This window comes from Macaca fascicularis, chromosome 6, assembly GCF_037993035.2.
Source record: "Macaca fascicularis isolate 582-1 chromosome 6, T2T-MFA8v1.1".
Taxonomy (NCBI): Eukaryota; Metazoa; Chordata; class Mammalia; order Primates; family Cercopithecidae; genus Macaca; species Macaca fascicularis.
Genome location: NC_088380.1, coordinates 37,710,575 through 37,737,431, shown reverse-complemented (window position 1 = coordinate 37,737,431; position 26,857 = coordinate 37,710,575). Strand labels below are relative to the sequence as shown.

The window sequence follows — 26,857 nt, the reverse complement described above, 5'->3', positions numbered from 1 at the left end:
TTCCACTTACTTAATGGCACAGATGTATTACATTTGCAAGTTTTGCAATTTGCTATTTATACACTAAATTGACAGATGTTTACCAGAGTTTAATGCTGAATACCTGGACATTAAAATAACTTGTGTTGGGCACAGTGGTTCACGTCTATAAGCCTAGCACTTTGAGAGGCCAAGGCAAGAGGATCACTTGAGCCAAGGAGCTCAAGTCCAGCCTGGGCAACATAGCAAGACTCCATCTCTACAAAGAATAAAATAATTAGCTCAGCATGGTGGTGCATGCCTGCAGTCTCAGCTACTCAGAAGGCTGAGACAGGAGAATCACTTGAGCCCAGGAATTTGAGGTCACAGTGAGCTAGGATTGTGCCACTGCACTCCAGGCTGGGCAACAGAGCAAGATGTTGTCTCTTTAAAAAAAAAAAAAAAAAAAAACAGAGCAGGGACGGTGGTGGCCGGGTATGGTGACTCATACCTGTAACCCCTGAGCCCAGGAGTTCGAGACCAGCCTGGGCAACATGAGGAAATCCCATCTCTCCAAAACACAGAAAAATTAGCCGGGCATGGTGGCGCCCACCTGTAGTCCTAGCTACTAGGGAAGCTGAGATGGGAGGACTGCTTGAGCCTGGAAGATCAAGGCTGCAGTGAGTCGTGAGCATGCCACTGCACTCTAGTCTGAGTGACAGAGTAAGACCCTGTCTCAAAAAAAGAAAAAAACAAAAACTTGTAAATAAAGAGACTATAATCAAAGTCAGATAAAAACTACCCCCATATTTGTCACTGCACTTAAAGTATGCTTTGGATTATCTGCATAACTTAGTCCATCTTCCTCAAAGTATCCTCATTTTGATCCATACTAGCAGTGTCCATTCACACAGCAGATGCACAAAATATTTGTTGAGCAAAATAAAAACCATTGCTCAGAGGCAGAAACCCTTGAGAGGATATAAAAGCTTACCTGGAAAGGGAGCTTTAAAAAGACTGCACCCTTTTGACATAACTGTGGAGGACCAACCTAGAAATGTGTAAGTGGAGTATCAGCTTCTCCGTTTCTCTTTTTTTTTTTTTTTTTTTGAGACGGAGTCTCGCTCTGCCGCCCAGGCTGGAGTGCAGTGACTGGATCTCAGCTCACTGCAAGCTCCGCCTCCCGGGTTCACGCCATTCTCCTGCCTCAGCCTCCCGAGTAGCTGGGACTACAGGCGCCCGCCACCTCGCCCGGCTAGTTTTTCGTATTTTTCAGTAGACACGGGGTTTCACCGTGTTAGCCAGGATGGTCTTGATCTCCTGACCTCGCGATCCGCCCATCTCGGCCTCCCAAAGTGCTGGGATTACAGGCTTGAGCCACCGCGCCCGGCCAGCTTCTCCGTTTCTAAAGAATAACTGTGGCTGGGCACAGTGGCTCACGCCTGTAATCCCAGCACTTTAGGAGGCCAAGGCTGGCAGATCACTTGAGGAGTTTGAGACCAGCCTGGCCAACATGGCAAAACCCTGACTCTAAGACCAGCCCAGCCAAATTGGCAAAACCCTGACTCTATTAAAATTAAAAAAATTAGCCAGGCATGGTGGCACATGCCTTTAATCCCAGTTACTCAGGAAGCTGAGGCACGAAAATCGCTTAAGCCTAGGAGGTGGGGCTTGCAGTGAGCCAAGATCATCCCATTGCACTCCAGCCTGGGCAACAGAGGGAAACTCTGTCTGTAAAAAAAAATAAATAATAATTGTGACCAGATCAGAAGCTAACCTTGATTCAATGAAACGTTTAGGAAGAAAGTAGCCATGCCCATAGCCAAGGATGGCCATTCCATTCATTCAACAAATATTTCTTGAGTACCTACTATGTGCTAGGTATCTGTCAAGCCACTAAGGATACAGCAGTTAAAAAAAAAAAGACTGTCCTCATGGAACTTACATTTTTACGTGAAGAAACACAATAAACTAATACACAAAAATGTCAGATAATGATAAGTACCATAAAGCAGTGACAGGAAAAGAGGTGGGATGGGGAGCAGGGGGACCTACATAAGATGGACAGAGAAGGTAACACTTGAGCACAGATCCAAGCAAAATAAGGGAGCCATGTGAAGTTCTGGGTATTATTCCATGTGGAAGAAAGAGTAAATAGAAAGTTTCCATGTGGGAATAAGAATAGAGGTCTTCAGAGAAAATCAGAAAGATCAGTGTGGCTAGAGAGGAGTGAGCAAGCCAGGGAGTAGGAGGTGATAAAGTCAGTGTGATTTGCAGAGGCCAAGGCAAAGAATCTGAAGTGATAGGAAGAAACCGGAGGTTTAGAGCAGAGAAGTGACAAGATCTAATATATATTTTCTTTTTTCTTTTTTTTTTTTTTTGAGACAGAGTTTCGCTCCTGTTGCCCAGGCTAGAGTGCGATGGCGCAATCAAGGCTCATCGCAACCTCCGCCTCCTGAGTTCAAGTGATTCTCCTGCCTCAGCCTCCCAAATAGCTGGGATTACAAACATGCACTATCATGCCTGGCTAATTTTGTATTTTTAGTAGAGATGGGGTTTCTCCATGTTGGCCAGGCTGGTCTCGAACTCCCGACCTCAAGTGATCCAGCTGCCTCAGCCTCTCAAAGTGCTGAGATGACAGACATGAGCCACTGCGCCCGGCAAGATCTGATATATATTTTCAAAAGTTTGGATTACACTAATGATCACAGAAATAAACCTTATGTGACTTTATAAACTTCAATATTAAATTATGAGGAAGCTATCCTTAAAATTCCCACATACGAATCTTTTTTTTTTTGAGACACAGTCTCGCTCTGTTGCCAGGCTGGAGTGCAACGGCACAATCTCAGCTCACCGCAACCTCCACCTCCCTGGTACAAGCGATTCTCCTGCCTCAACCTCCAAAGTAGGTGGGATTACAGGCACACGCCACCATGTCCAGCTATTTTTTGTATTTTTAGTAGAGACAGGGATTCACCATGTTGGCCAGGATGGTCTCGATCTCCTGACCTCATGATCCGCCCACCTTGGCCTCCCAAAGTGCTGGGATTACAGGTGTGAGCCACGGCGCCCGTCCAGGAATCTGTTACTTATCTAAAAAGCTCAAGATAAAATTTTAAATACATTTAAGAGAATTTTTCTGCATTCTTCTTCAGAGAAAAAAAGTAATTATTCCAACACTAATCTGAATCTCAAACTCACTAGAAGACATTATTTATAAAAGATTCTTTTTTTTCCTTCCACTATAGACAGGCAAGGGGAAAAACTGGATGCTTGCCAAAGAGCTTCGATTGCCCCCTGGTGCCCATTTTAAAGAATGAAGATCTTCACACATTAGCAGTTTCAAAACACTAAGGAAGATATTCACTGGATTTTGGAATACAGCTTCTAGCATCCTCTGCTGACAGAACCTTGCAGGTGCAATTAAATTACTCTGTTTTAAAGGACATTAATTCTACTTTGAAGTTAAAATCATTACGTTTTCTCACACCACTTTTTAAACACTTTTCTTCTTTAATTGAAGTCAACTTCAATTAAATTAAAATTGGTCATTGATCAAATATTGGTATTGATGATGAAAACAATGATAAAACCCAGCAATTCTGAGTGCCTAGTATGAGTCCTGTGTTGCGTGTTTACATGAATCATTTTATTCTCACATCAACTCCTGAGAACTAAAAGATAGTTTTCTCCCGCTTTGAATTCTTCAGCCTCTCCCCATGTATCAGGGAAAGAGACTGACTGATACAGGTGGCTGGCAATGACCAAGGCCAAGGGGATGAGATGCCTCAGACCACAAGACAAAGCAGCACAGAGGTGGCCCAAACTTGGACTCTCCACCACAGAACGTGCCAGCCAGGGAGTCAGACAGAGTTCACGGAAAACAGGTGCTCACAACTAGAAAGTTGCTGTTACATCCAGCCCTTAGTTACAGTCATAAAACTCCAACTTTCCATTTTCTGTAGTAATGGGAAACAGGATAGCAAAGATAATTAAAATCCTCAGTAATCCTAAAGTTTCCATTTAATTATGAGTTATAACCTCCTTCATCCCTAAAAAACAAAAATTAGAATCATGAACAAGTTAATAGAAATGATTAAAAATGGGTTTTCTGTGGTTTTTGTTTTTTGTTTTTTGTTTTGAGATGGAGTCTCCCTCTTGTCGCCCAGGCTAGAGTGCAATGGCACGATCTCGGCTCACTGCAACCTCCATCTCCCGGTTCAAGCAATTCTCCTGCCTCAGCCTCCCGAGTAGCTGGGATTACAGGCATGCTCCACCACGCCTAGATAATTTTTGCATTTTTAGTAGAGACAGGGTTTCACCATGTTGGCCAGGCTGGTCTCGAACTCCTGACCTCAGACGATATGCCCACCTCGGCCTCCCAAAGTGCTGGGATTACAGGCATGAGCCACAGCATGTGGCCAAAAGATGATTTTTCACATCTTTTCTCTGATACTTCCCACTTGAATATTTTTTTACTTAGGTCTAAGAAAAATAATCATAATCCTTCAAATTCTACTGAAAAGAACAATTTTATTACCATTATAGATAAGCAAATTGGAATAAAATAAGTAATAAAAAAAATTTATCAAAAGAAATTATAATTAATATTTTTAATACAGTGCCTTTAGCAGTGAAACTAAATCCAACTACTAACTAGTAACTGAAGTAAAATACATAAAAGAAACAAAAAAATTAATTACAGTTGGGACTCTAGTAATTTTGCTCCCAATTCTAGAGCTATCAAAAAGTCTTTTTTGTTTTTTCAAATCAAGACGGAGTCTTAATCTGTAGCCCAGGCGGGAGTACAGAGGCATATCAGCTCACTGCAACCTCTGCCTCCCAGGTTCAAGCGATTTTCATGTCTCATCCTCCCGAGTAGCTGGAATTACAGGTGCATGCCAACACACCTGGCTAATTTTTGTATTTTTAGTAGAGATAGGGTTTGGCCATGTTGGCCAGGCTGGTCTTGAACTCATGACCTCAAGTGATCCACCCACCCTGGCCTCCCAAAGTGCTAGAATTACACGTGTAAGACACTGCATCTGGCCAAAAAAATAAATAAATAAATAAATCATTTTTAAACAAGTATTGTAATTAGGGGGGGCACAAGGAACTATAGGGATGACAGAAATGTTCTGTACCTTATTTGGGATGGTGGTTACACACAATACATGTAACTGTCAAAACTCACCAAACTGAATAAGATCTGTGCACATTCTTATATTAAATTATACTTTAAAAGCAGGGTGTGGTGGCTCACACCTATTATCCAGCACTTTGGGAGACTGAGACAGGAAAGTTGCTTGAGGCCAGGAGTTGGAGACCAGCCTGGGCAACACAGTAAGACCTTATCTCCACAAAATAAAAAATAAAAATAAAAAACAAATAGTTACGCCTTAATAAAAACAATCACACTTTTTAGAAAGTATTGTGTGACTGTTTTAAGGAAAGAAACTACAACTTTTTCTGACTCATTTGCCAGGTAGGTTCATAAGCTATCAAAATAAAGTAAAAATAAAGTTTTAATCTATAAATTTAATTAATTAAGTAATCTCTATCTTGAGGCAGCTCTTAAAATTATTAAACTATAATGTATCTAAATTGTAAGGTTAGGGCAAGGCATGTACAATGGTTCTTATGGAAATAGATGTTTATTTACATTTCTATGCTCATATTTCCTTTGTTCACACTTCTATACCTACTTCCGTTTTCCATACAGAAACTAAGGGCTATGTGTCATAAAGAAAAAACACATTTGAATGTCACAAGCTTTTCATTTATAAAAACCAAAAATGTTCAATTCCATCTGACAAATATTTACTCTGTCATACCATTTATAAGGTATTGCATTAGAAGATACAGGACTTTTTAAAAACTACCATACCTTTTATACAAAAGTTCCTGTACTTGAGGTCTTAAGTGGAAAAGAAAGGTAAGGGAGTTAGGACAAGCACACAAGTAATGATTTAACAACAAGAAGCCAGAAACCAAGCCTGGGAAGTAGCGCATGCAGCTAGCATCTGGAGAGGTTGCTTAGAGGAAATTATACTTCAAATGGTCCCTAAAGGGTGCACAGAATTTTAACAAGCAGAAACTGGAGGAATGAGAAAGTAGCATTAAAGTTTTGATCAGTACTCAAGTCAAAACTAGCAGACTCAGGCCAGGCACAGTGGCTCACAACTATCATCCCAGCACCTTGGGAGGCCAAGGCAGGCCAATTTCTTAAGCCCAGGAGTTCAAGACCAGCCTTGGCAATATGGGAAGACCTTGTCTCTAAAAAAGAAAAAGAAAAAAAAAAAAAAAACCTAATGAACTCTAAGCTGGATGGACTCACATTCACCTGTAGTCCTAGCTACTTAGGAGGCTTAGGCAGAAGCACTACTTGAACCCAAGAATTTTAGACCAGCCTGCACATCATAGCAAAACCCTATTCCTTTAAAAAAAAAAAAAAAAAAAAAAACACCAGTGGACCCCTTTGTCAGAGAAAATGAATAGGCAAAATAGGGATTGGTGAAGTCTGAAACACTTATGCATCAGGTTTTCTATATATTTGCCTATTGTGATGAAAGATTTGTCATGTCTTTGAAAAAATATTCTGAATTACTGATAGAGCTACTGCTAACTGAGGAATGAATTATAATAGTTGTAAAAAATAATGGGAAAGAGTGAGCAACTAAAACATTCTCTTAAAAAAAAGCCAGTTTCTCGGCCAGGCGTGGTGGCTCACGCCTGTAATCCCAGCACTTCGGGAGGCCGAGCTGGGTGGATCACCTGATGTCAGGAGTTCGTGACCAGCCTGGCCAACATGATAAAACCCTGTCTCTACTAAAAATACAAAAATTAGCTGGGCATCGTGGCACACACCTGTAATCCGAGTTACTCGGGAAGCTGAGGTGGAAGAATTGCTTGAACCCAGGAGTCAGAGGGTGCAGTGAGCCAAGATCGCACCACTGCACTCCAGCCTGGGCAATAAGAGCGAAACTCCACCTCAAAAAAAAAAAACAAAAAAAGCCACTTTCTCACATTTGTTAGTGGGAGCAAGGAAAAAGGCAGTTTCTATACCTTCATTTCCCTTATGAGTGATTCAATGATCCTCGATATAAACAAACCTGACAGATACACAATCAAACTTGACTAAAATCTCAGCTGAGGTTAGTTTTTTGGAATTGTCCCTTAATAAAATAAACCAAAAAGATTACATCTCATTTCTGAAGAGAAACAGTAGAATAACTACACAGCAGAACCAGACAGACACAAAAGAATTCAAATTAAATTTAGCCAGGCATGGTGGCTCACGCCTGTAATCCCAGCACTTTGGGAGGCCAAGGCGGGTGGATCACCTGAGGACAGGAGTTCAAGAGCAGCCTTATCAACATGGTGAAACCCCGTCTCTACTAAAAATACAAAAATTAGCTAGGCATGTGGCTGGCACCTGTAATCCCAGCTACTCAGGAGGCTCAGGCAGGAGAATCGCTCGAACCCAGGAGGCAGAGGTCGCAGTGAGCCAAGATCACACACCATTGCACTCCAGCCTGGGCAACAAGATGAAACTCCATCTAAAAAATAATAATAAGGCCGGGCGCGGTGGCTCAAGCCTGTAATCCCAGCACTTTGGGAGGCCGAGACGGGCGGATCACGAGGTCAGGAGATCGAGAGACGATCCCGGCTAACACGGTGAAACCCCATCTCTACTAAAAAATACAAAAAAACAGCCGGGCGAGGTAGCAGCGCCTGTAGTCCCAGCTACTCGGGAGGCTGAGGCAGGAGAATGGCGTAAACCCGGGAGGCGGAGCTTGCAGTGAGCTGAGATCCGGCCACTGCACTCCAGCCTGGGTGACAGAGCAAGACTCCGTCTCAAAAAAATAATAATAATAATAATAATAATAATAAAAATGAAATTCATGCATGTTAATACTATGACCAAATCTTAAGAGTTTAAAGATTGCGTTAGTACCAATAAACTTTACATTTTTTATTCTTTTGGAGAAAGGTAGCTAATGTTCACGAGTACAAAACAAAATCAAATAAGCACGCATGCTATATATGTATTACATATAACACACACACACACAATATTAAAGAACCACTCACAATGTCTAAAAAGACCCAAAAAAATCCAAAGTAAATAAATAATTTGTCATTGCTATAACTGAAAGCAACAAATACTGAATATAGATAATCACTGCTCTCAGTTGCTAGTTGCCCCTTACTATCCATTCTTTGTATTGGAAGCATCAAATTTTAGGTAGACTCCTGGCCTCCAAAAAAGAAAAACTACTACACTTCTCAAGTTAAACAAAGATACAAAGTTCAAAATGAGGAGGCTTCTTTATCCTTATCCCTCTACCTTCTTTTTTTTATTTTTTGAGCCAACTGTCTTGCTCTGTCGCCCAGGCTGGAGTGCACTGGCATGATCTCGGCTCACTGAAACCTCCACCTCCTGGGTTCAAGTGATTCTCCTGCCTCAGTCTCCTGAGTAGCTGGGATTACAAGGGCGTGCCACCACACCTGGCTAATTTTTTTATATTTTTAGTAGAGATGGGGTTTCACCATGTTGGCCAGGCTAGTCTCAAACTCCTGACCTCAGGTGATCCACCCACCTCAGCCTTCCAAAGTGCTGGGATTACCAGCGTGAGCCACTGCTTGGCCTTGTCCCTCTACCTTCTTGCTGACAAATATGCAAAATTAATGGTTACAGCTACAGCATCTAACTTGAAGCCTGTATACTAAAGATGGCAGGAAAAAAGACAGAAGCAGACAAGATCTGCGATATCCTGGACCTGAAAACTAGTTCTATTCCATTTAATTCCTGATTCATTAATGTGAGGGAGAGAAAAGACAACTATCTTGTTTAAGTCACTGTTGTTTTGCATTTTCTGTCACTGGCAGCCAAATTAATAATACACTAAGTAATATACATTTAAAACAGGCTCCAGGATCAATTCCACAGGCTTCTAAGTATGGGAGGCAGCACCATACTGTAAAAGCATGGTTAGGCTGGGCACAGTGGCTCACCTGCCTGTGGCTCACACCTTTAGTCTTAGCACTTAGGGAGGCCAAGGCAGAAGGACATCTCGTAAGGCCAGAAGTTTGAAACAAGCCTAGGCAACGTGGCGAGACCCCATTTCTACAAGAACAGACAAAAAGTGTAAAAGAAAAAAAAAAAAAAGCACAGATAGCCTACGTGTGCATAACAACTCTTGTCACTTAATAGCTAGATTTAAGTAGGCAAATAAATAAATTGGACTAATTATTTTACCTCTGTAGGAAAAAATTGAGAAATATTTACCAATTATTTAGCGGTTCTGACTTATTTCCATTTTTTTTAAGATGGAATCTCACTGTCACCCAGCCTGGAGTACAATGGTACGATTTCAGCTTATTGCAACCGCTGCCTCCCAGGCTCAGGTGATCCTCCCGCCTTAGCCTCCTGTGTAACTGGGACCACAGGTGCTCACCACTACACTCGGCTATTTTTTGTATTTCTGGTAGAGATGGTGTCTCGCCATGTTGATCAGGCTGGTCTTGAACTCCTGAGGTCAGGTGATCAGCCCCCCCTTGACCTCCCCAAGTGCTGAGATTACAGGTGTAAGCACTAAACCACCCTGACTTACTTAAATTTTATGTCTTGAAAAGCTTTATACTATTCTTTATATTCAGGCCCATCTCTCCCTAACTTTATTCCTTTTGAGACAGAGTCTCACTCTGTCTCCAGGCTGGAGTACAGTGGAGAGATCACAGCTGGCTCACTGCAATCTCAAATTCCTGGACTACACCTAATTATTTGTTGTTATTCCTGTTGTGAAAAAGTTATCTTATGGCGGCTCATGCCTGTAATCCCAGCACTTTGGGAGGCTGAGGTGGACGGATCACGAGGTCAGGAGATCGATACCATCCTGGCTAACACGGTGAAACCCTGTGTCTACTAAAAATACAAAAATTAGCCCGGCGTGGTGGCGGGCGCCTATAGTCCCGGCTACTCAGGAGGCTGAGGCAGAAGAACGGCGTGAACCTGGGAGGCGGAGCTTGCAATGAGCCAAGATCACCTCACTGCACTCCAGCCTGGGCGACAGAGCGAGACTCCGTCTCTTAAAAAATAAATAAATTTTAAAAAGTTATCTTTCACATTTAACACTTTAAACTGAACATTATTAAATGAATCTAACAGTTTTGATTAATTCTTTTTGTTTCAGGTAGAGTCATATAAACTACACCAATATTCCCACCTCTTCCTTATAATGCAGTCTTGATCATTTTAACCGGCAAAAATGTCTAGGATAATATTAAATAATAATGTGATTGTTACCTCTATTGCTCCTTAATTATGTACAACACTGACTGTTAGTATGAAGCATGAATTACTTCAAATGATATGAAAGTTTCCTTTTAGTTTAAGTTTTGTATTAGAAATCATGTTAAATTTGTTTTTCAATTCCTCCTTTGCTATCTATTGAAATAAATGACCTTAATGATAACAGCTGACACTGAACACTTTAAATACCAGCTACTATTCTAAGGGTTCTATACACATTAATTCACTCATTTAATTCATCCACACAATCAGAGTGGATAATTTTATCAGTCCCATTTTATAGAGGAGGAAAGACAGACACAGAGGTTAAATAATGTGCCCAAAAATCACACAGCTTTAAAGTGAAGGAGCCCCATCTGGCTCCAGAACTCACTCTCTTAACCACTATCCTATATTGCCTCTCTGTATCTGTATTTTGCTACTTTTTCTACTATAGTAGTCCAGTCAAGAATGGAAGCTGGGAGACTTTAGTGGCTACTGACACTGAAGTGATACAGGATTAGACTAAAGTGGTAGTAATGGAGACAGAGAAGTGGAGAGATCTGGTAATATACCTTCAAGATAGAGCTAGTAAGACTTAATGGATGACAGATTGGATGTGAGGTATGAGGGAAAGAGAGGAATAGTGACAACTAGGTTTTTTGGCCTACCCATAGCCAGGTATTTAAGACTCTTGTTTCTCATGCTTTATATTAATTAACTTTATTTGTTTTCCTTGGTTTTCCAGTTTCCCTTCCTTCTTCCTAATCTATGCATTTCACTTCATTAAATCCTTTTTTGTTTTTGAGACAGAGTCTCACTCTGTCACTCAAGCTGGAGTACAGTGGTGCAACCATGGCTCACTGCAGCCTTCACCTCCCAGGCTCAAGTGATCCTCCCACCTAATTCTCCTGGAACTACAGGTGCACACGACCACACTTGGCTTTTTTATTTTTTGTGGAGATGCGGGTCTTACTACATTGGCAAGGATGGTCTCAAACTCCTGGGCTCAAGTGATCCTCTTGCCTGAAGCTCCTAAAGTGCTGAGATTACAGGCATGAGCCACTGTGACCAGTCCATTAAATCCTTTTTGAGATGAGGTAAAATAAAAATAAACTTATTTACTAGTACTTAAGACTCATTCTGTATTCATGTCCAATATTGTTTTCTTTGGGTTTTTTAATCTGTTCTAGATTTTTGAATTGAGGTCATAAAATGAAGGACAATAACTGTTTATAACACCAATAATTGTTTCTGATTATGGGCACAGCTATGATCAATGTGGAAACTGGAAACATATAAAAAAGTATGAGGGAGGGCTGGGCACAGCGACTCACACCTGTAAATCCCAGCTACTTGGGAGGCTGAGGCAGGAGAATTGCTTGAACCCGGGAGGCGGAGGTTGCAGTGAGCCGAAATCGTGCCATTGCACTCCAGCCTGGGCAACAAGAGTGAGGGTCCGTCTCAAAAAAAAAAAAAAAAAAAAGTATAAGGTAAAAAAACATATTATCCTCAATCCCACAATCTAGAAGCAAGCAATGGGAGTACTTTGTTCCACACATATCTATCGTTTAAATTACTGAAATCATACTGTCTATTCAGTTTTACATCCTTTCCTAGTGCTACTAAAAACCCTTATTAAACATGTTTAGTGACTGCATAACATTCTACATGACCACAACACAATTTATTTGTCCTTCTCCCTATTACTAAGTATTTATATTCTTTCTAATTATTCTAATATTTTACATATGTTGGTATTTTCAAACATGTTCAGACTTGGAACTCTTTCATCAAGAGAAGGTTCTGAGGAAGCTTAACATAAAAATGGAGCTGACCTGGCCAAAAACTGATAGGAGGGACCCCATCCCACCATACCACACCCCCAGCAGTAATCCCAACACATTCAGAAAACCACAATTCTAAGGAGGGACTCCATCCCACCATACCACACCCCCAGCAGTAATCCCAACACATTCAGAAAACCACAATTCTAAGTATTAATGTGACAATTATTTTTGTGCATAAAGCTTTGTCCAAATCTTGCATTACTTCCTCTGGATAGAATCCTAGAAAGGCTATTGAGTTTAAAGGAAATGAACGTTTTCGAGGCTCTTGATACTAAATAATAGAGTTTCAATAATAAAAACAATAACTTACAGAAGGAACATGATTGAAAAATAAATTAAACTTGATTTAAAAAACAAACAAACAAAAAAAAACCGCTGTCAGAGCTACAGGCTCAGTTTCCAGAATATCTACATGTTCATGGCCCTTCTGAGAATATGATTATGATTTAATAGGTATAGTTAATTCAGGCACTACAAGGATATAAAAATGAACGAGATTCAAAAAAACCAGCAGCTTATGGCCTCTGCCATGTCATCTTCAGAAGAAATTAAACACTAATGCTTCAGAGATACTAACATGCACCTATTATAGAAAAAATATTTTTTCATAAAATACTGATCAAAATATATTAACTGAGCTATATGAAAGGGTATATGAAACCTTTAAAGTGGCTTCACTATCATAAAAAAGCAATAATTTCATTCCCTTTTTTTTTTTTAAGAAGAAATATTTTATAAGCAATATCCCATATAGTTAGGTATCCATGATACATGATACAGATCATAATCTGCAGAGGTACCCTAACGTAGTTACCCTATGACCCCAACTGTGATTAAGTAAACAGCACAACTAGACTGGGAGGAAATCCATTAGAATTACCTGTGGAGCCTTTGGTTATAAATAATACAAATTGCAGGAGTTAAGGCAAGTTCCACTACAGTTATACTGAATCAATCTCCAGAGTACAAGACCTAAGCATGCATATTTTTTAACTGCACCAAAGCTGATTATTACATTCAGATTAAGAAACACTAGGATAGCTGGGTGCAATGGTTCACACTTGTAACCCAACACTTTGGGAGACTGAAGTGGAAGGATCACTTGAGGCCAAGAGTTCAAGGTCACACAAACAAGAGAGCAAGACCCCACTCCACAAAAAATATAAAAAGTCGCCAGATGTGGTTGTATGCACCTGTAGTCCTAGCTACTCAGGAGGCTGAGACAGGAGCATCACTTGAGCCCGAGAGGTTGAAGCTGCAGTGAGCTATGATTACACCACTTGAATGAAAGTCAAAAAGATTCACTGCACTCCAGCCTGTTTGAAAGAATAGACCCCATCTTAAAATGAAAAATATTAATTTGTTTAAAAAGTTAACACTAGGTTAAAGGTTCTTTTTAAAAATATTACCCCATTAATTTCAACAATATTTGCTAAACTATCTAGCCACTCAACTATGTGAAATTGGTTGCTTTCCTGTTAAACAGACTGTGAAAAAAGCCACAGCGATTACGAACAACAAAAAACTCAAATCAGATTCAGAAATCGCCAGGTGGAGTCCTGCCCTGCTGTGGTGGTGGTTTTCCCTCATTTAGGGAATTAGTACTATTAGTTGCAATGTGACTTGTGTTACAGATAGTTTAATCTTGCTGCAGTGGGGAAAGGAGATTAAAAGAGAAGATCCTTGAGGCAAAGAGACCAGCTAAGTGGCTACAGCAAAAGTTCAAGTAAGACAAAGTAAAAGCCTAAGTTTTATCTTAGATGTGCTGAATTTAGAATATTGTTGGAGTTTAAAGATGAACATAATTCATGAGGGGTTAGAAAGATGGATTGGGGACTGGGCACAGTGGCTCACGCCTGTAATCCCAGCACTTTGGGAGGTGGAAGCAGGCAGGTCACTTGAGGCCAGGAGTTCAAGACCAGCCTGGCCAACATAGCTAAATCCCATCTCTAATAAAAATACAAAAAATTAGCCGGGCGTGGTGGCGCACACCTGTAATTCCAGCTACTCAGGAGGCTGAGGCACGAGAATGGCTAGAGGCCAGGAGGCAGACGTTGGAGTGAGTCAAGATCGTGCCACTGCACTCCAGGCTGGGTGACAGAGTGAGACCCTGACTCAGGGAAAAAAAAAAAAAAAAAAAAGGAAAGGGGAGGGAAGGGAAGGGAAGGAGAGGGGAGGGGAGGGGAGGGGAGGATTTTACATGCTCTTACATGAAGTATATCTCATGAAGAGAGATTAGTGACTACTGGAGGCTGGGAAGGTTCGGGGGCTGGGAGAGATGAAGAGAGACTGATTAACAGGTACCAATATAGTCAGATAAAGAGAATAAGACCTAGTATTCAAAAGATCAGTAGGGTGACCATAGTTAACAATAATCTTATTGTATATTTTAAAACAGCTAGAACAGAATAATTTGAATGTTCCTAGCATAAGAAAGAGATAAATATTTAAGCTGATGGATATCCTGGATATTCCAATTACCCTGTTTTAATCTGTACACATTTTATGAATATATCACAATATATATCAGATATATCCCAAAAATACATACATTATCAATATTTTAGAAACTAAAAATAAAACTATCATAATCCAGCAACCCCACTAATGAGTATATATCCAAAGGAAAGGAAATTCACATTTGATACCTGCACTCCCCTTTTCACTGCAGCACTATTCACAATGACCAAGATACGGAATCAACCTACATGTCCATCAATAAATGAATGGATTTAAAAATTTAATACACACACACACACACACACACACACACACACACACACACACACAAATACTATTTGGCCAAATTTAGAAAGTATAAAATCATGTCACATGCAGTAACAAAGATGAGTTTACAGGACATTGTGTTAAATGAAATGAGCCAGGCACAGAAAGATTAATACCACATGTTCTCATTCAGATGAAGCTAAATAAACTGATCTCATAAAAGTGAAGAAAATAGTAGAAACAGAAACGAAAGGGTGAAAAGGGTATGAAAAAGAGGGGTATACGGAGAGTTTGGTTAACAGACACAAAATTACAGCCAGATAGAATAAGTCCTAGTGTTCTATAGCATTGTAAAGTAACTATAGTTAACAATTATTTACTCTATATTTTCAAAGAGCTAAAAGTGAGGATTTTGAATATTGCCAATACAAAGAAATGATCAGTGTTTTAGGCAATGGATATGCTAATCACCCTGATTTGATCATTACACTCTGTATACAAGTGTGGAGGATCACACTCTACCCCAGAAATATGTACAATTATGTCAATTAAAAATAATCTGTCATTTAAAAATAATATTTAAAAATGTAATCTTAAAAAATAATATTTAAAAATGACTCATGTCTGTAATACCAACACTTTGGAAAGCCAAGGTGGGAGGATGGCTTGAGCCCAGGTGAGACCAGCATGGGCTAGATGGTGAGACCCCACCTCTACAAAAATTTAAAAAAAAAAAAAAAAATTGGCCCAGGCAAGATGGCTCACTCCTGTAATCCTAGCACTTCAGGAGGCCAAGGTAGGTGGATTACCTGAGGTCAGGAGTTCAAGACCAGCCTGGCCAACATGGTGAAACTCCATCTCTACTAAAAATACAAAAAATTTGCTGGGTGCAGTGGCATGTGCCTGTAATTCCTGCTACTCAGGAGGCTGAAGCAGGAGAATCACTTGAACCAAGGAGGAGGAGGTTGCAGTGAGCCAAGATTGCACCACTGCACTCCAGCCTGGGTGACGGAGCAAGACTCCATCTCAAAAAAAAAAAAATTAATCTTCGGCCGGGCAGTGACCCATGCCTGTAATTCCAGCACTTTCGGAGGCCAAGACAGGAGGATCGCTTGAGCCCAGGAGTTTGAGACAAGCCTGGAAAACGTAGTAAGACCTCATCTCTACTTAAAAAAAAAAAAAAAAATAGCTAGGTGTGGAGGCACATGCCTGTAATCCCAGCTACTCGGGAGGCTGAGGTGGGAGGATTGCTTAAGCCCAAGAAGTCAAGGCTGTAGTGAGCTTTGATTGCACCACTCTACTCGAGCCTGGGTGACAGAGAGACCCTGTCTCAAAAAAAAAAAAAAAAACTGTAATCCTCTACAAAGCTTACTCAAATTCCACATCCTCCAGAAAGCATTTAATCATACTTCCTGGATCTGATCTCATCCTCCTCATCTTTCTACTTTCTCCTAGTAAGAAAACTCAGCCATGCACTAATCAGGTGCAATTTCACAACCATAGCTGTATTTATATACATTTGGGTCTTCGCTGTAGCAACTTTTTTCTGGCTTGCAATATGCTTCTTTCTTCCTTTCTGTTTATCAACCAGTAGTCAGCCTTGCAAACCTTATTAGCTCACACAATCATAAACAAAATACCACAGACTGGGTGACTTAAAACAATAGAAATGTATTTGCTGACAGGTCTGGAGGCTAGAGGTCCATAATCAAAGTGTGGACAAATGTGGTTTCTGGTGAGACCTCTCTTCCTGGCTTGCGGACGACCACTTTCTGCTATGTCCTCACAAAGCCATTCCTCCTTTCCCATGGGGGAGGAGGAGTTAGTGCACGCTTTCTGGTGTCTCTTTTTATAAAGATACTAATTCTATCAGATCAGGGCCTTATGACTTCATTTATCCTTAATTATTTCCTTAGAGGCCCCATCTCCAAATACAGCCTCACTGGGGGTTAGGGCTTCAACATGAATTTTAGAGAGACACATTCAGTCCATTACAAAACCCACTGTCACATTCATAGCTAAATCTAAATATTACCTACTCAGTGAACTACCAAACTCATGTTTCCATAGTAGTTAATGTTTCCATAGCACTTTAGGAACTAGATATGTTTGTTTTTCACCGTCCATTTATGCTTAAAATGTTGAACGAGGGCTCCAATATACATTCAATACGTTAAACTTTGTTCATTTGTCTTCTCCAAATCTGTCTCCTTACTGTCTTAACAATCTCTCAATCTCTGATTGACTGTATATTGTCCATTTCTCCTTGTAATTTTGTCAATTTTTGCTTTATACACTTTCAATATATTGTTAAATGCATAGAGGTTGAGGACTGCCAATTTTTCCTTCAAAATAAACTGTTCCTTTTACCATTAAGGAATGTCACTTTTATCATTAATTCATATTATGACTTAAAGATTTGAATACCAATTTTATAACATTAATCAGCTATCTTTTGGGTATTTTCCTGCTATATTCTACTGCTTGACATCCAACCTTTCTGTGTAATTATAATTCAGGTATAACATGCATATATACCTAAATTTTTTTAACCCAATCTGAGAATTTTTGTATTTTAAGTGGCAAGTTTAGTCCATTTACATCTATTAATACTGATATATTTATATTCATACCTACCATCTTATTTCATAATCTCTATTAACGAAGATTATCTTCCTCTACCTCTTCTTTCTCCTTTCCTGTCTTTTATTGCAATAGGTGAATTTTCTTCAATGGCATATCGAGAGAATTAACAGTGGAAGTAACACAGACAATAAGAGGGTACACCTTTTCTGTGGAGAACTTAAAAACGATAATAAAATCAAGTAAAGATAAGCCTGCCTTTTATTATCACCTTGTGATGGCAATTATAAACAATGTCAGCTTAGATACTACTTAATGTTCTTTTTGCTATGATTCCTGTTGAGTTTCAATAACATATATGTGAACTTCAATTAACATGCTTTTATTACTTATCTTTTAATAAACACGTTATTCTGGCCAGGTGCAACAGCTCACACCTGTAATCCCAGCACTTTGGGAGGCTGAGGCAGGTGGATCACCTAAGGTCAGGAGTTCAAGACCAGCTGGGTCAACATGGTGAAACCCTATCACTATTAAAAACACAAAAAATTAGTCAGGCGTGGTGGCAGATGCCTGTAATCCCAGCTACTCAGGAAGCTGAGGCAGGAGAATCACTTGAACCCGGGAGATGGAGGTTGCAGTGAGCCGAGATCACACCACTGCATTCCAGTCTGGGCAACAGAATGACACTCCATCTCAAAAATAAATAAATAAATAAAATAAATAAATAAATAACCACTGTATTCTACATGAAGTTAATTTGGAGAACTCCCAGTTATCTGCACCACACACATGCACAAACACACTCAGCTACTCAGGTCTCTACATACTGTTTTCCATGGTTCAGAATCATTCAAGCTCACTTCAACAGTAATTTCCTATGTCCAATCCCTGTTGTACTAAATTTCTGCATTTAAATACTAGATTCAAAATAAACAAAGATTATAAAGACAAAGAAACAAAATGCTAAGCAAATCCAATTGTTTTCTATGGATGCCAAAAGAAAAAACAAGAGACATGGTTGGCAAAAGAATTTAAAAGGGTAAATGTTTGAATACCTCAGTTGTTTTCACCAAAAGCATTCTAAAGCAATGGGTCATTAAATGGCAATGTTTGACATCATGTAGCCATTTTCTCTGATTTTTAGAGAAAAAAAATTTAGAAGTTTTTACCAAATATAAAATGAATTTTCTGTAAAGACACTTTCATGAAAAAAAAATTTTTTTTGAGACAGAGTCTTGCTCCGTTGCCAGGCTGCAGTGCAGTGGCGCAATCGCAACTCACTGCAGTCTGCCTCGCGGGTTCAAGCAATTCCCCTGCCTCAGCCTCCTGTCACCATGCCTGGCTAATGTTTTTGTTTGTTTGTTTGTTTGTTTGTTTTTGTGAGATGGAGTCTTGCTCTGTCACCCAGGCTGGACTGCAGTGGTGCCATCTCAGCTCACTGCAAGCTCCACCTCCCAGGTTCATGCCATTCTCCTGCCTCAGCTTCTCGAGTAGCTGGGACTACAGGCGCCCGCCACCACACCCAGCTAATTTTTTGTATTTTTAGTAGAGACAGGGTTTCACCATGTTGGCCAGGCTAGTCTGGAACTCCTGATCTCAAGTGATCAGCACTCCTCAGCCTCCCAAAGTACTGGGATTACAGGCGTGAGCCACAGTGCCCAGCCAAAATATTTCAACCTACAGAGATATTTAAAAGCCACTAGAATTGATAAAAGAAAAAAATATACAATCAACATTGCAATTTCTGGAACTTATTGTAAAACAAAAATTTTAATGAAACTGCCAAATTTATTCTTATTTTATTCTTGTTTCTTAATTTTACATATGCACACACATGAATGCACGTGCAAGTGTGAGTATATATACTATAGATCTGTTGTTTCATGTGAAAGAAAAATGTACAAAATTGAAATCAGAAGCTTTATTTGATCAACTACAGACAGACATAGATTGACAAATTCGCTACACTATGTACTGAGGAGGAATATGCAAAGACTACCGATTTTGACAGTCATTGACAGATTTACAAAAGCTGTTGCTTTTCTGATTTTTTTTTCATTTCATAATTATTACTAAAAATAATTCATCACATAAAGAAGGGAGGTGTTAAAAAATTACCTACCCCAGGTGTCAAATACAAAAGTACACCATTTCCTTTAGCATTCTTTCCTTTTAGTATTTTGAAGATTATACCTTTTTTTTTTTTTTTTTTTTTTTTTGAGACCAAATCTCACTCTGTCACCCAGGCTGGAGAGCAGTGGTGCAATCTCGGCTCACTGCAACCTCCGCCTCCCAGGTTCAAGTGATTCTCCTGCCTCAGCCTCCCGAGTAGCTGGGATTACAGGCATGTGCCATACCAGGCCCAGCTAATTCTGTATTTTTAGTCGAGACATGGTTTCTCCATGTTGTTCAGGCTGGTCTCGAACTCCTGACCTCAGGTGATACGCCTGCCTCAGCCTCCCAAAATGCTGGGATTACAGGTGTGAGCCACCACACCGAGCCACATATGTAGATTTAACAAAATTTTTTATCCATTTATTTCTTTTTAACACATTGCTTTCAGCTCTCCATTTATTATTTTTTAGTTGTTTTCTTCCTCCTGAAGTTCTTTCAATACAGGCTGTCAGTAATAAACTCCACAGTTATTTTCCTCAGGTTTTTTGCGGAGGGCGGCGGGGGGTGTAGTTTGAGACAGGGACTCACTCTGTCACCCAAGCTGGAGTGTCATCCGTCGACCTCACTGCAACCTCTGCCTCCTGGGCCCAAATTATCCTCCCACCTCAGCCTCCTGAGTAGCTGGGACCACAGATGCACGCCGTAACACTCGTCTAATTTTTGCATTTTTGTAGAAACAGAGTTTCGCCATGTTGCCCAAGCTGGTCTTCAATTCCTGAGCTTAAGCGATCCGTCCACCTCGGCCTCCCAAAGTGCTAGGATTAGGTGTAAGCCGCTGTACCCGGCCTTTTTCCTCGGTTTGGGTTTTTTGTTTGTTTGTTTTTTGGAGACGAGTCTGTCTCCCAGGCTGGAGTGCAAAGGCACAATCTCGGCTCATTGCAACCTCTGCCTCCCAGGTTCAAGCGATTCTCCAGCCTCAGCCTTCCAAGTAACTGGGATTACAGGTTTAAGCCTTTCCTCAGTTTTTAAAATGGCTCTTACTCATGAACAACAGTTTAGCAGGACTGATCTCTACAGTACTTTAAAGCTATTACTCCACTGAATTTTTAAATTACCACTAAAATACTTACTTCCTCTTCCTCCTCCTCCTCTTCTTCTTCCTCTGCTTCTTCTTCTTCATTAAGAGGTGGAGGTAAAGCACCGAGGATATCTTCGTCCATAAAATTAACTGGTTTTCCTACCATTTTAGGGGGTAAAGGAGGGCCAATTAACTCATCATCAGAAGAGTCAGAACTCTCTTCACTTTCACTGCTGCTTGTATCCCTGAAAACACAGAAACAGAAACTCTTTGCCTCTGCTGCAATAAAGAGCACACTTTGGAAATAGTACTTGTTTCTCAGGAAACTTTTCCTCTCCTATTAACAACATTTGGGTATTTTTTAATTTTTTCAAATTTGTAGTTCAAACATTAAATGTTTAATGCAAATATTATTTTATCTTAAGAAAGTTTAAAAAAAAACTGTCTTATGCAAAGTCAAAAATAAAGGGTCACAGCAATTTTACGTTAAAGGGCCATTAGACCATTAGCACTCATAAAGAGACAGGTGAGACTGAGTGCAATGGCTCACACCTGTAACGCCAGCACGTTCAGGGACCTAGGCAGGTGAACTGCTTATGCCCAAGAGTTTGAGACTAGCCTGGGAAACATCGCAAGACCTTGTTTCTACAAAAAATAAAAATGAGCCAGGTGTGGTGGCATGTGCTTGTGGTACCAGCTACTCAGGAGGCTAAGGTGGCAGGATCACTTGAGCTCAGGAGGTCAAGGCTACAGTGAGCCATGACTGCATCACTGTACTCCAGCCAGAACAACAGTGAGACCCTGTCTCAAAATATAGATATATAATAAAAATTTAATTTAAAAAATTTTAAAAGAGACAGGTGAACAAGGAAATACAGAAGAAAAACTACAAAATAGTAATGGACAAAAACCACTGAGATGGCCAGTGCCTCAATTAACTATATTTGAATCCAATCCCTGATTGCCACAGTAGCAAATAATGCCAGTCATGTAAGGAAGTTACTCCCAAAATGTTTCAATATAATTTCCGAAATACAAGTTATTTCTCACGGCTAGTCCAAGTTTGCCACTTTGCCAAACATTAAATGTAGCGTCCTTGCATTCTAAAAACACCATACTCTAACCAGGGGTATCCAAGGGACAGAATACAGTCATGGGTTCTTAATTTGTTTCTGGTTGGGCCAGTGAAGCCATTTCCTCATCCCTCTTTTCTACTTATCACTAGAGACAGAAACTAAAAACCATGGCTTCAGGATGCTAAAAGTCTAAAAGAAATCAACAACAGTATAAGGCAGGTTGGACAGGCTTGAGAGTCTAGAGCATATCATACTGATTCCCAAGTGGTTTCCTATCCACCATACCTGAGGACTATTATACATTCTCATTAAGGTCTCTAGCAAACACCTGTAAGTATAGCCCTCACCATCCACCACCCCTCCACCTGCCTCCAGAGTTGAGAACTCAGCATTCTTAATTGTATCAATTAATCTTTCAAATATTTGATAAGATTAAAAGTGTCACTGCCTTCTAATGAAGTATCTCTGGTATGTAAGCTCCAGGAAAGCACCAATTTCCATTTTGTTCTAGCATCTAACATATTTCCAGCATCTAAAAAATGCTTCACCTATAAGAGGCGCTCAATATCTACTGAAGGAAAAACTTGAGATTTTTCTTTTTGTTTTCATCTAGGTTAAACAGTGAAAAGAATATATTCTCACATTCAGGTTACCCTTAAACAGAGATATATGAACTAGCAAACCTCCATGAAGATCTGAGTTTCTAGATTTGAGCCACTGCCTAGCTCAAATCTCCACTCCAAGGCCTTCTTTCTAATTCAACAGGTTAAGTTTAGTTCACAACAAGGTCTTTGCACTTGGGAGTTCCGTTGGCTGACTTATCCTTCCCATAGATTGTTACACAGCCTCTTTCTCATTTTTGGAGTTTCCTCAAATGTCTCCTCCTCAAAGAAGCCTAAGGGCACACCCCTTTTAAACCTTCAGGCACACCACCACTTCCCATTACCTGAAGTACCTTTATCTTCATTACATGCCTGCTAAGTTATTTTATTTGGTTATTTAGTTGTTTGTTATCCATCCCTTCAAATACTCCCACAACACTGAGAGCTCCATGAGAACAAAGGTCTCATCTGACTTGCTAACTGCTGTATCTCAGTGCCTAAAATACTGTGTAATCCACAGAAGACGCTCAATAAGTAATAGCTAAATGACTAAATAAATTTATATTAAGCTATTCACACTCCAAAATTTCCCCCTTATGATTAACACACAAGTTTCCAGCTATACTGTTTTAAAACAGATTTTTTTTTTTTTTGAGACAGAGTCTCACTCTAGAGTGCCAGAGCATGATCTTGGCTCACTCCTCAGCCCAGGTTCAAGTGATTCTCTTGCCTCAGCCTCCCAAGTAGCTGGAATTACAGGCATGAGCCACCACGCCCAGCTAATATTTGTATTTTTAGTAGAGACGGGGTTTCATCATGTTGGCCAGGCTGGTCTCAAACTCCTGACCTCATGATCCACCAGCTTGACCTCCCAAAGTGCTGGGATTACAGGCATGAGCCACCTTGCCCAGCCCTCAAGTATCTTTTCTAACCACAACAAAACAAAACCAAAATCAGGCCAGGCGCAGTGTCTCATGCCTATAATCCCAGCACTTTTCAAGGTAGAGTGAGCGAATTGCTTGAGCTCAGAAGTTCAAGACTAGCCTGGGCAACATTGTGAAAGACTGTCTCTACAAAAAATACAAAAATTAGCCAGGCATGGTGGCACACACCTGTAGTCCCAGTTACTTAAGGAGATGAGGTGGGAGGATCGCTTGAGTCTGGGAGGTGAAGGTTGCGGTGAGTTAAGAATGTGCCACTGCACTCCAGCCTGGGTGACAGAGTGAAACCCTGTCTCAAAAGAAAAATTAAAAAATCAATAACAAGAGGAACCTTGGAAATTGTACAAATACATGAAAATAAAACAACAGGCTCCCAAATGACCAAACGGTCAATAAAAAAAAAATTTTTTTTAATTTCTTGAAACAAAAGAAAATGGAAACAAAACATATCAGAACCTGTGGAAAACAAAGAAAACAGTACTAAGAAGAACATTTATAACAATAAACAACTACATAAAAAATAGAAATACATCAAATAAACAACCTAATGATGTACCTCAAAGAACTAGAAAAGCAAGAATAAAGCAAACCAAAAATTATTAGAAGAAATAAAAAAAATCAGAGCAGAACTACAAATGACATTGACACTAAAAAAAAGAATAACACCAGGTGCGGTGGCTCACGCCTGTAATCTGAGCACTTTGGGAGGCCAAGGTGGGTGGATCACAAGGTCAGGAGTTCAAGACCAGCCTGGCCAACATGGTGAAACCCAGTCTGTACTAAAAATACAAAAATTAGCTGGGTGTGGTGGTGGGCACCTGTAATCTCAGCTACTTGGGAGGCTGAGGCAGGGAACTGCTTGAACCCGGGAGGTGCAGGTAGCAGTGAGCCGAGATGGCGCCACTGCACTCCAGCCTGGGCAACACAGCGAGACTCCATCCCAAACAACAAAACAAAGAATTGAAAAAATCACTGAAACAAGCGTTGATTTTTTGACAAGATAAACAAAATCAATGTGTTAGGCCACTGCTGCATTGTCGAAAAGAAGTAACTGGGATGCCAGGCGTGGTGGCTCACATCTGTAATCCCAGCACTTTGGGAGGCCAAGGCAAGCAGATCATGAGGTCAGGAGCTGGAGACCACCCTGACCAACACGGTGAAACCCCATCTCTACTAAAATACAAAAAAAATTAGCAGGGCATGGTGACCCACACCTGTAATCCCAGCTACTTGGGAGGCTGAGGCAGGAAAATCACTTGAACCCAGGAAGTGGAGGTTGCAGTGAGCCCAGATCAAGCCACTATACTCCAGCCTGGTCAAACAGTAAGACTCCATCTCAAAAAAGTAATAACTGGAGGCCGGGCCCAGTAGCTGACACCTGTTATCCCAGGACTTTGGGAGAATGAGGCAGACAGATCATGTCAGGAGTTTGAGACCAGCCTGGACAACATAGTAAAACCATGCCTCTACTAAAAATACAAGAATTAGCCAGCAGTAGTAGTGCACCTCTGTAGTCCCAGCTACTCAGGAGGCTCACGCCTATAGCCCCAGCACTTTGGGAGGCCAAAGCGGGCGGATCACCTGAGGTCGGGAGTTTGAGACCACCCTGGCCAACATGGCAAAACCCCACCTCTACTAAAAACACAAAAATTAGCCAGGCGTGCTGGTGCATGCCTGTAATCCCAGCTATTTGGGAGGCTGAGGCAGGAGAATCATTTGAACCCAGGAGGTGGAGGTTACAGTCAGCCAAGATTACGCCACCACACTGCAGCGCGCGACAGAGCAAGACTCCGTCTCAGAAAAATTAAAAAAAAAAAAAAAAAACTCTACGAACACCTAAAAACTGATAGTTTAATAGAAGTCTTTCGTGAAAATCAGGCACCTGGAAGATGATTTGGAGCAATCTCTGACCACATTTGATCTTGAGGATGTTGGTTCAATATCTTCATTTTGCCTTAATTCTTTCTCTCTGCTCATTTCTTCCTCTTTTTCTCTTGCTTCTGAAAAGATTAAAAAAAGATTAACAAAAAAATCCAACCATTACAATTCAAAATTTGCTAGTATTAGAAAGGCTAAAAATTAACATAGCCACAAAGACATAACTTAGAGTGCTAGCAGTAACAGCAAAAAATTATCAACCACAGCTACTGTGGAAAACAATATGGTGGTTCCTCAAAAAGTTAAACGTAGAATTATCACGTGATCCAGCAATTCCACTTCTAGTAAATATCCAAAGAAACTGAAAGCAGGGTCTAAAAAAGATACTTGTATACCCATGTTCATAGGAACATCACAAGAGCTAAAATGTAGAAGCAACCAAAGTATCCATCTATAGACAAACGGATTAGCAAAATGTGGTATATCCACACAATGAAATATTATTTACCCAAAAAGGAAGGAGACTCTGCAATATGCTACAACTTCGATAAACCTTGAGGACACTATGCTAAGTGAGATAGACTACTCACAGAAAGACAAAAAGACAAATATCGTATGACGTTACTCACATGAGGTAATCTAGAGTAGTCAATGTCAGAGACAAAAAGTAGAATGGTGGTTAACAAAGGCTAGAAGGAGGGGCACTGAATAATTGTTTAATACGTATACAGTTTCAGTCCTACAAGACGAACAATGTTATAGATGGTGGTGATGGCTGCACAACACTATGTACTTAAATATTATGATGGTACATTTTATGTGTATTTTATCACAATTTTTAAAATTAGAAAAAAAAATTTATCAACCTAAATGGCCAATGTGGTAAAAGAATTGAACGAAATTACTGCATAGCAATATAATACTAACTGCAGACAATAAAAATAGTGATAGAAAACAGAAATCTGGGAAAACATTTTAACAGATATGCTAAGCAAAATTAGCATAATGTGGATGGTGATATATTTTTTAAAACGTATTCGAAGGTGAGATTTTAGGTGATTAACTTTCTAATGTTTTAAAACATAAATTTAGCACTTCTTGGCCAGGCGCAGTGGCTCACACTTGTAATCCCAGCACTTTGGGAGGCCGAGGCGGGCGGATCACCTGAGGTCAGGAGTTCCAGACCAGCCTGACTAACATGGAGAAACCCCGTCCCTACTAAAAAGAAAAAATTAGCCCGGCCTGGTAGCACATGCCTTTAATCCCAGCTACTCAGGAGGCTGAGGCAGGAGAATCGCTTGAACCTGGGAGGCGGAGGTTGTGGTGAGCTGAGATTGCGCCATCACACTCCAGCTTGGGCAACACAAGCAAAACACTTTCTCAAAAAAAAAAAAAAAAAAACAAAAATGTAGCACTTCTTTTCTGAATTTTCTACACTAGAATTTTGGTCAGAGACTAGCTATCAAAATCATAATAAAATGTATACTAGCTGGACGCGGTGGCTCATGCCTGTAATCCCAGCACTTTGGGAGGCGGAGACGGGTGGATCGCGAGGTCAGGAGATCAAGACCATCCTGGCTAACACGGTGAAACCCCATCACTAGTAAAAATACAAAAAAATTAGCCGGGTGTAGTGGCGGGTGCCTGTAGTCCCACCTACTCGGGAGGCTGACGCAGGACAATGGCATGAACCCGAGAGGCAGAGCTTGCAGTGAGCCAGATTGTGCCACTGCCCTCCAGCCTGGGCGA

General features: G+C 40.4%; 1 protein-coding gene across 10 annotated transcripts in view; it reads right to left on the bottom strand.

Moving 5' to 3' along the window:
* Positions 1–26,857, bottom strand: part of WDR70 (WD repeat domain 70) — a 382,962-nt gene that overhangs the window by 343,892 nt on the left and 12,213 nt on the right. For 3 of the 10 annotated variants that reach the window (XM_065546168.1, XM_005556746.4, XM_073993322.1), the window contains exons 4-5: positions 25,113–25,230; positions 20,664–20,856 (exon numbers count right to left, since the gene is read on the bottom strand). In XM_065546168.1, coding sequence (XP_065402240.1) covers positions 20,664–20,856; positions 25,113–25,230 — 311 coding nt within the window. Of the gene's footprint in view, positions 1–17,469; positions 17,635–20,663; positions 20,857–25,112; positions 25,231–26,857 lie in introns of those variants that run through there. The other 7 variants (XM_045393640.2, XM_005556743.4, XM_073993320.1 and 4 more) reach the window with 4 other exon arrangements.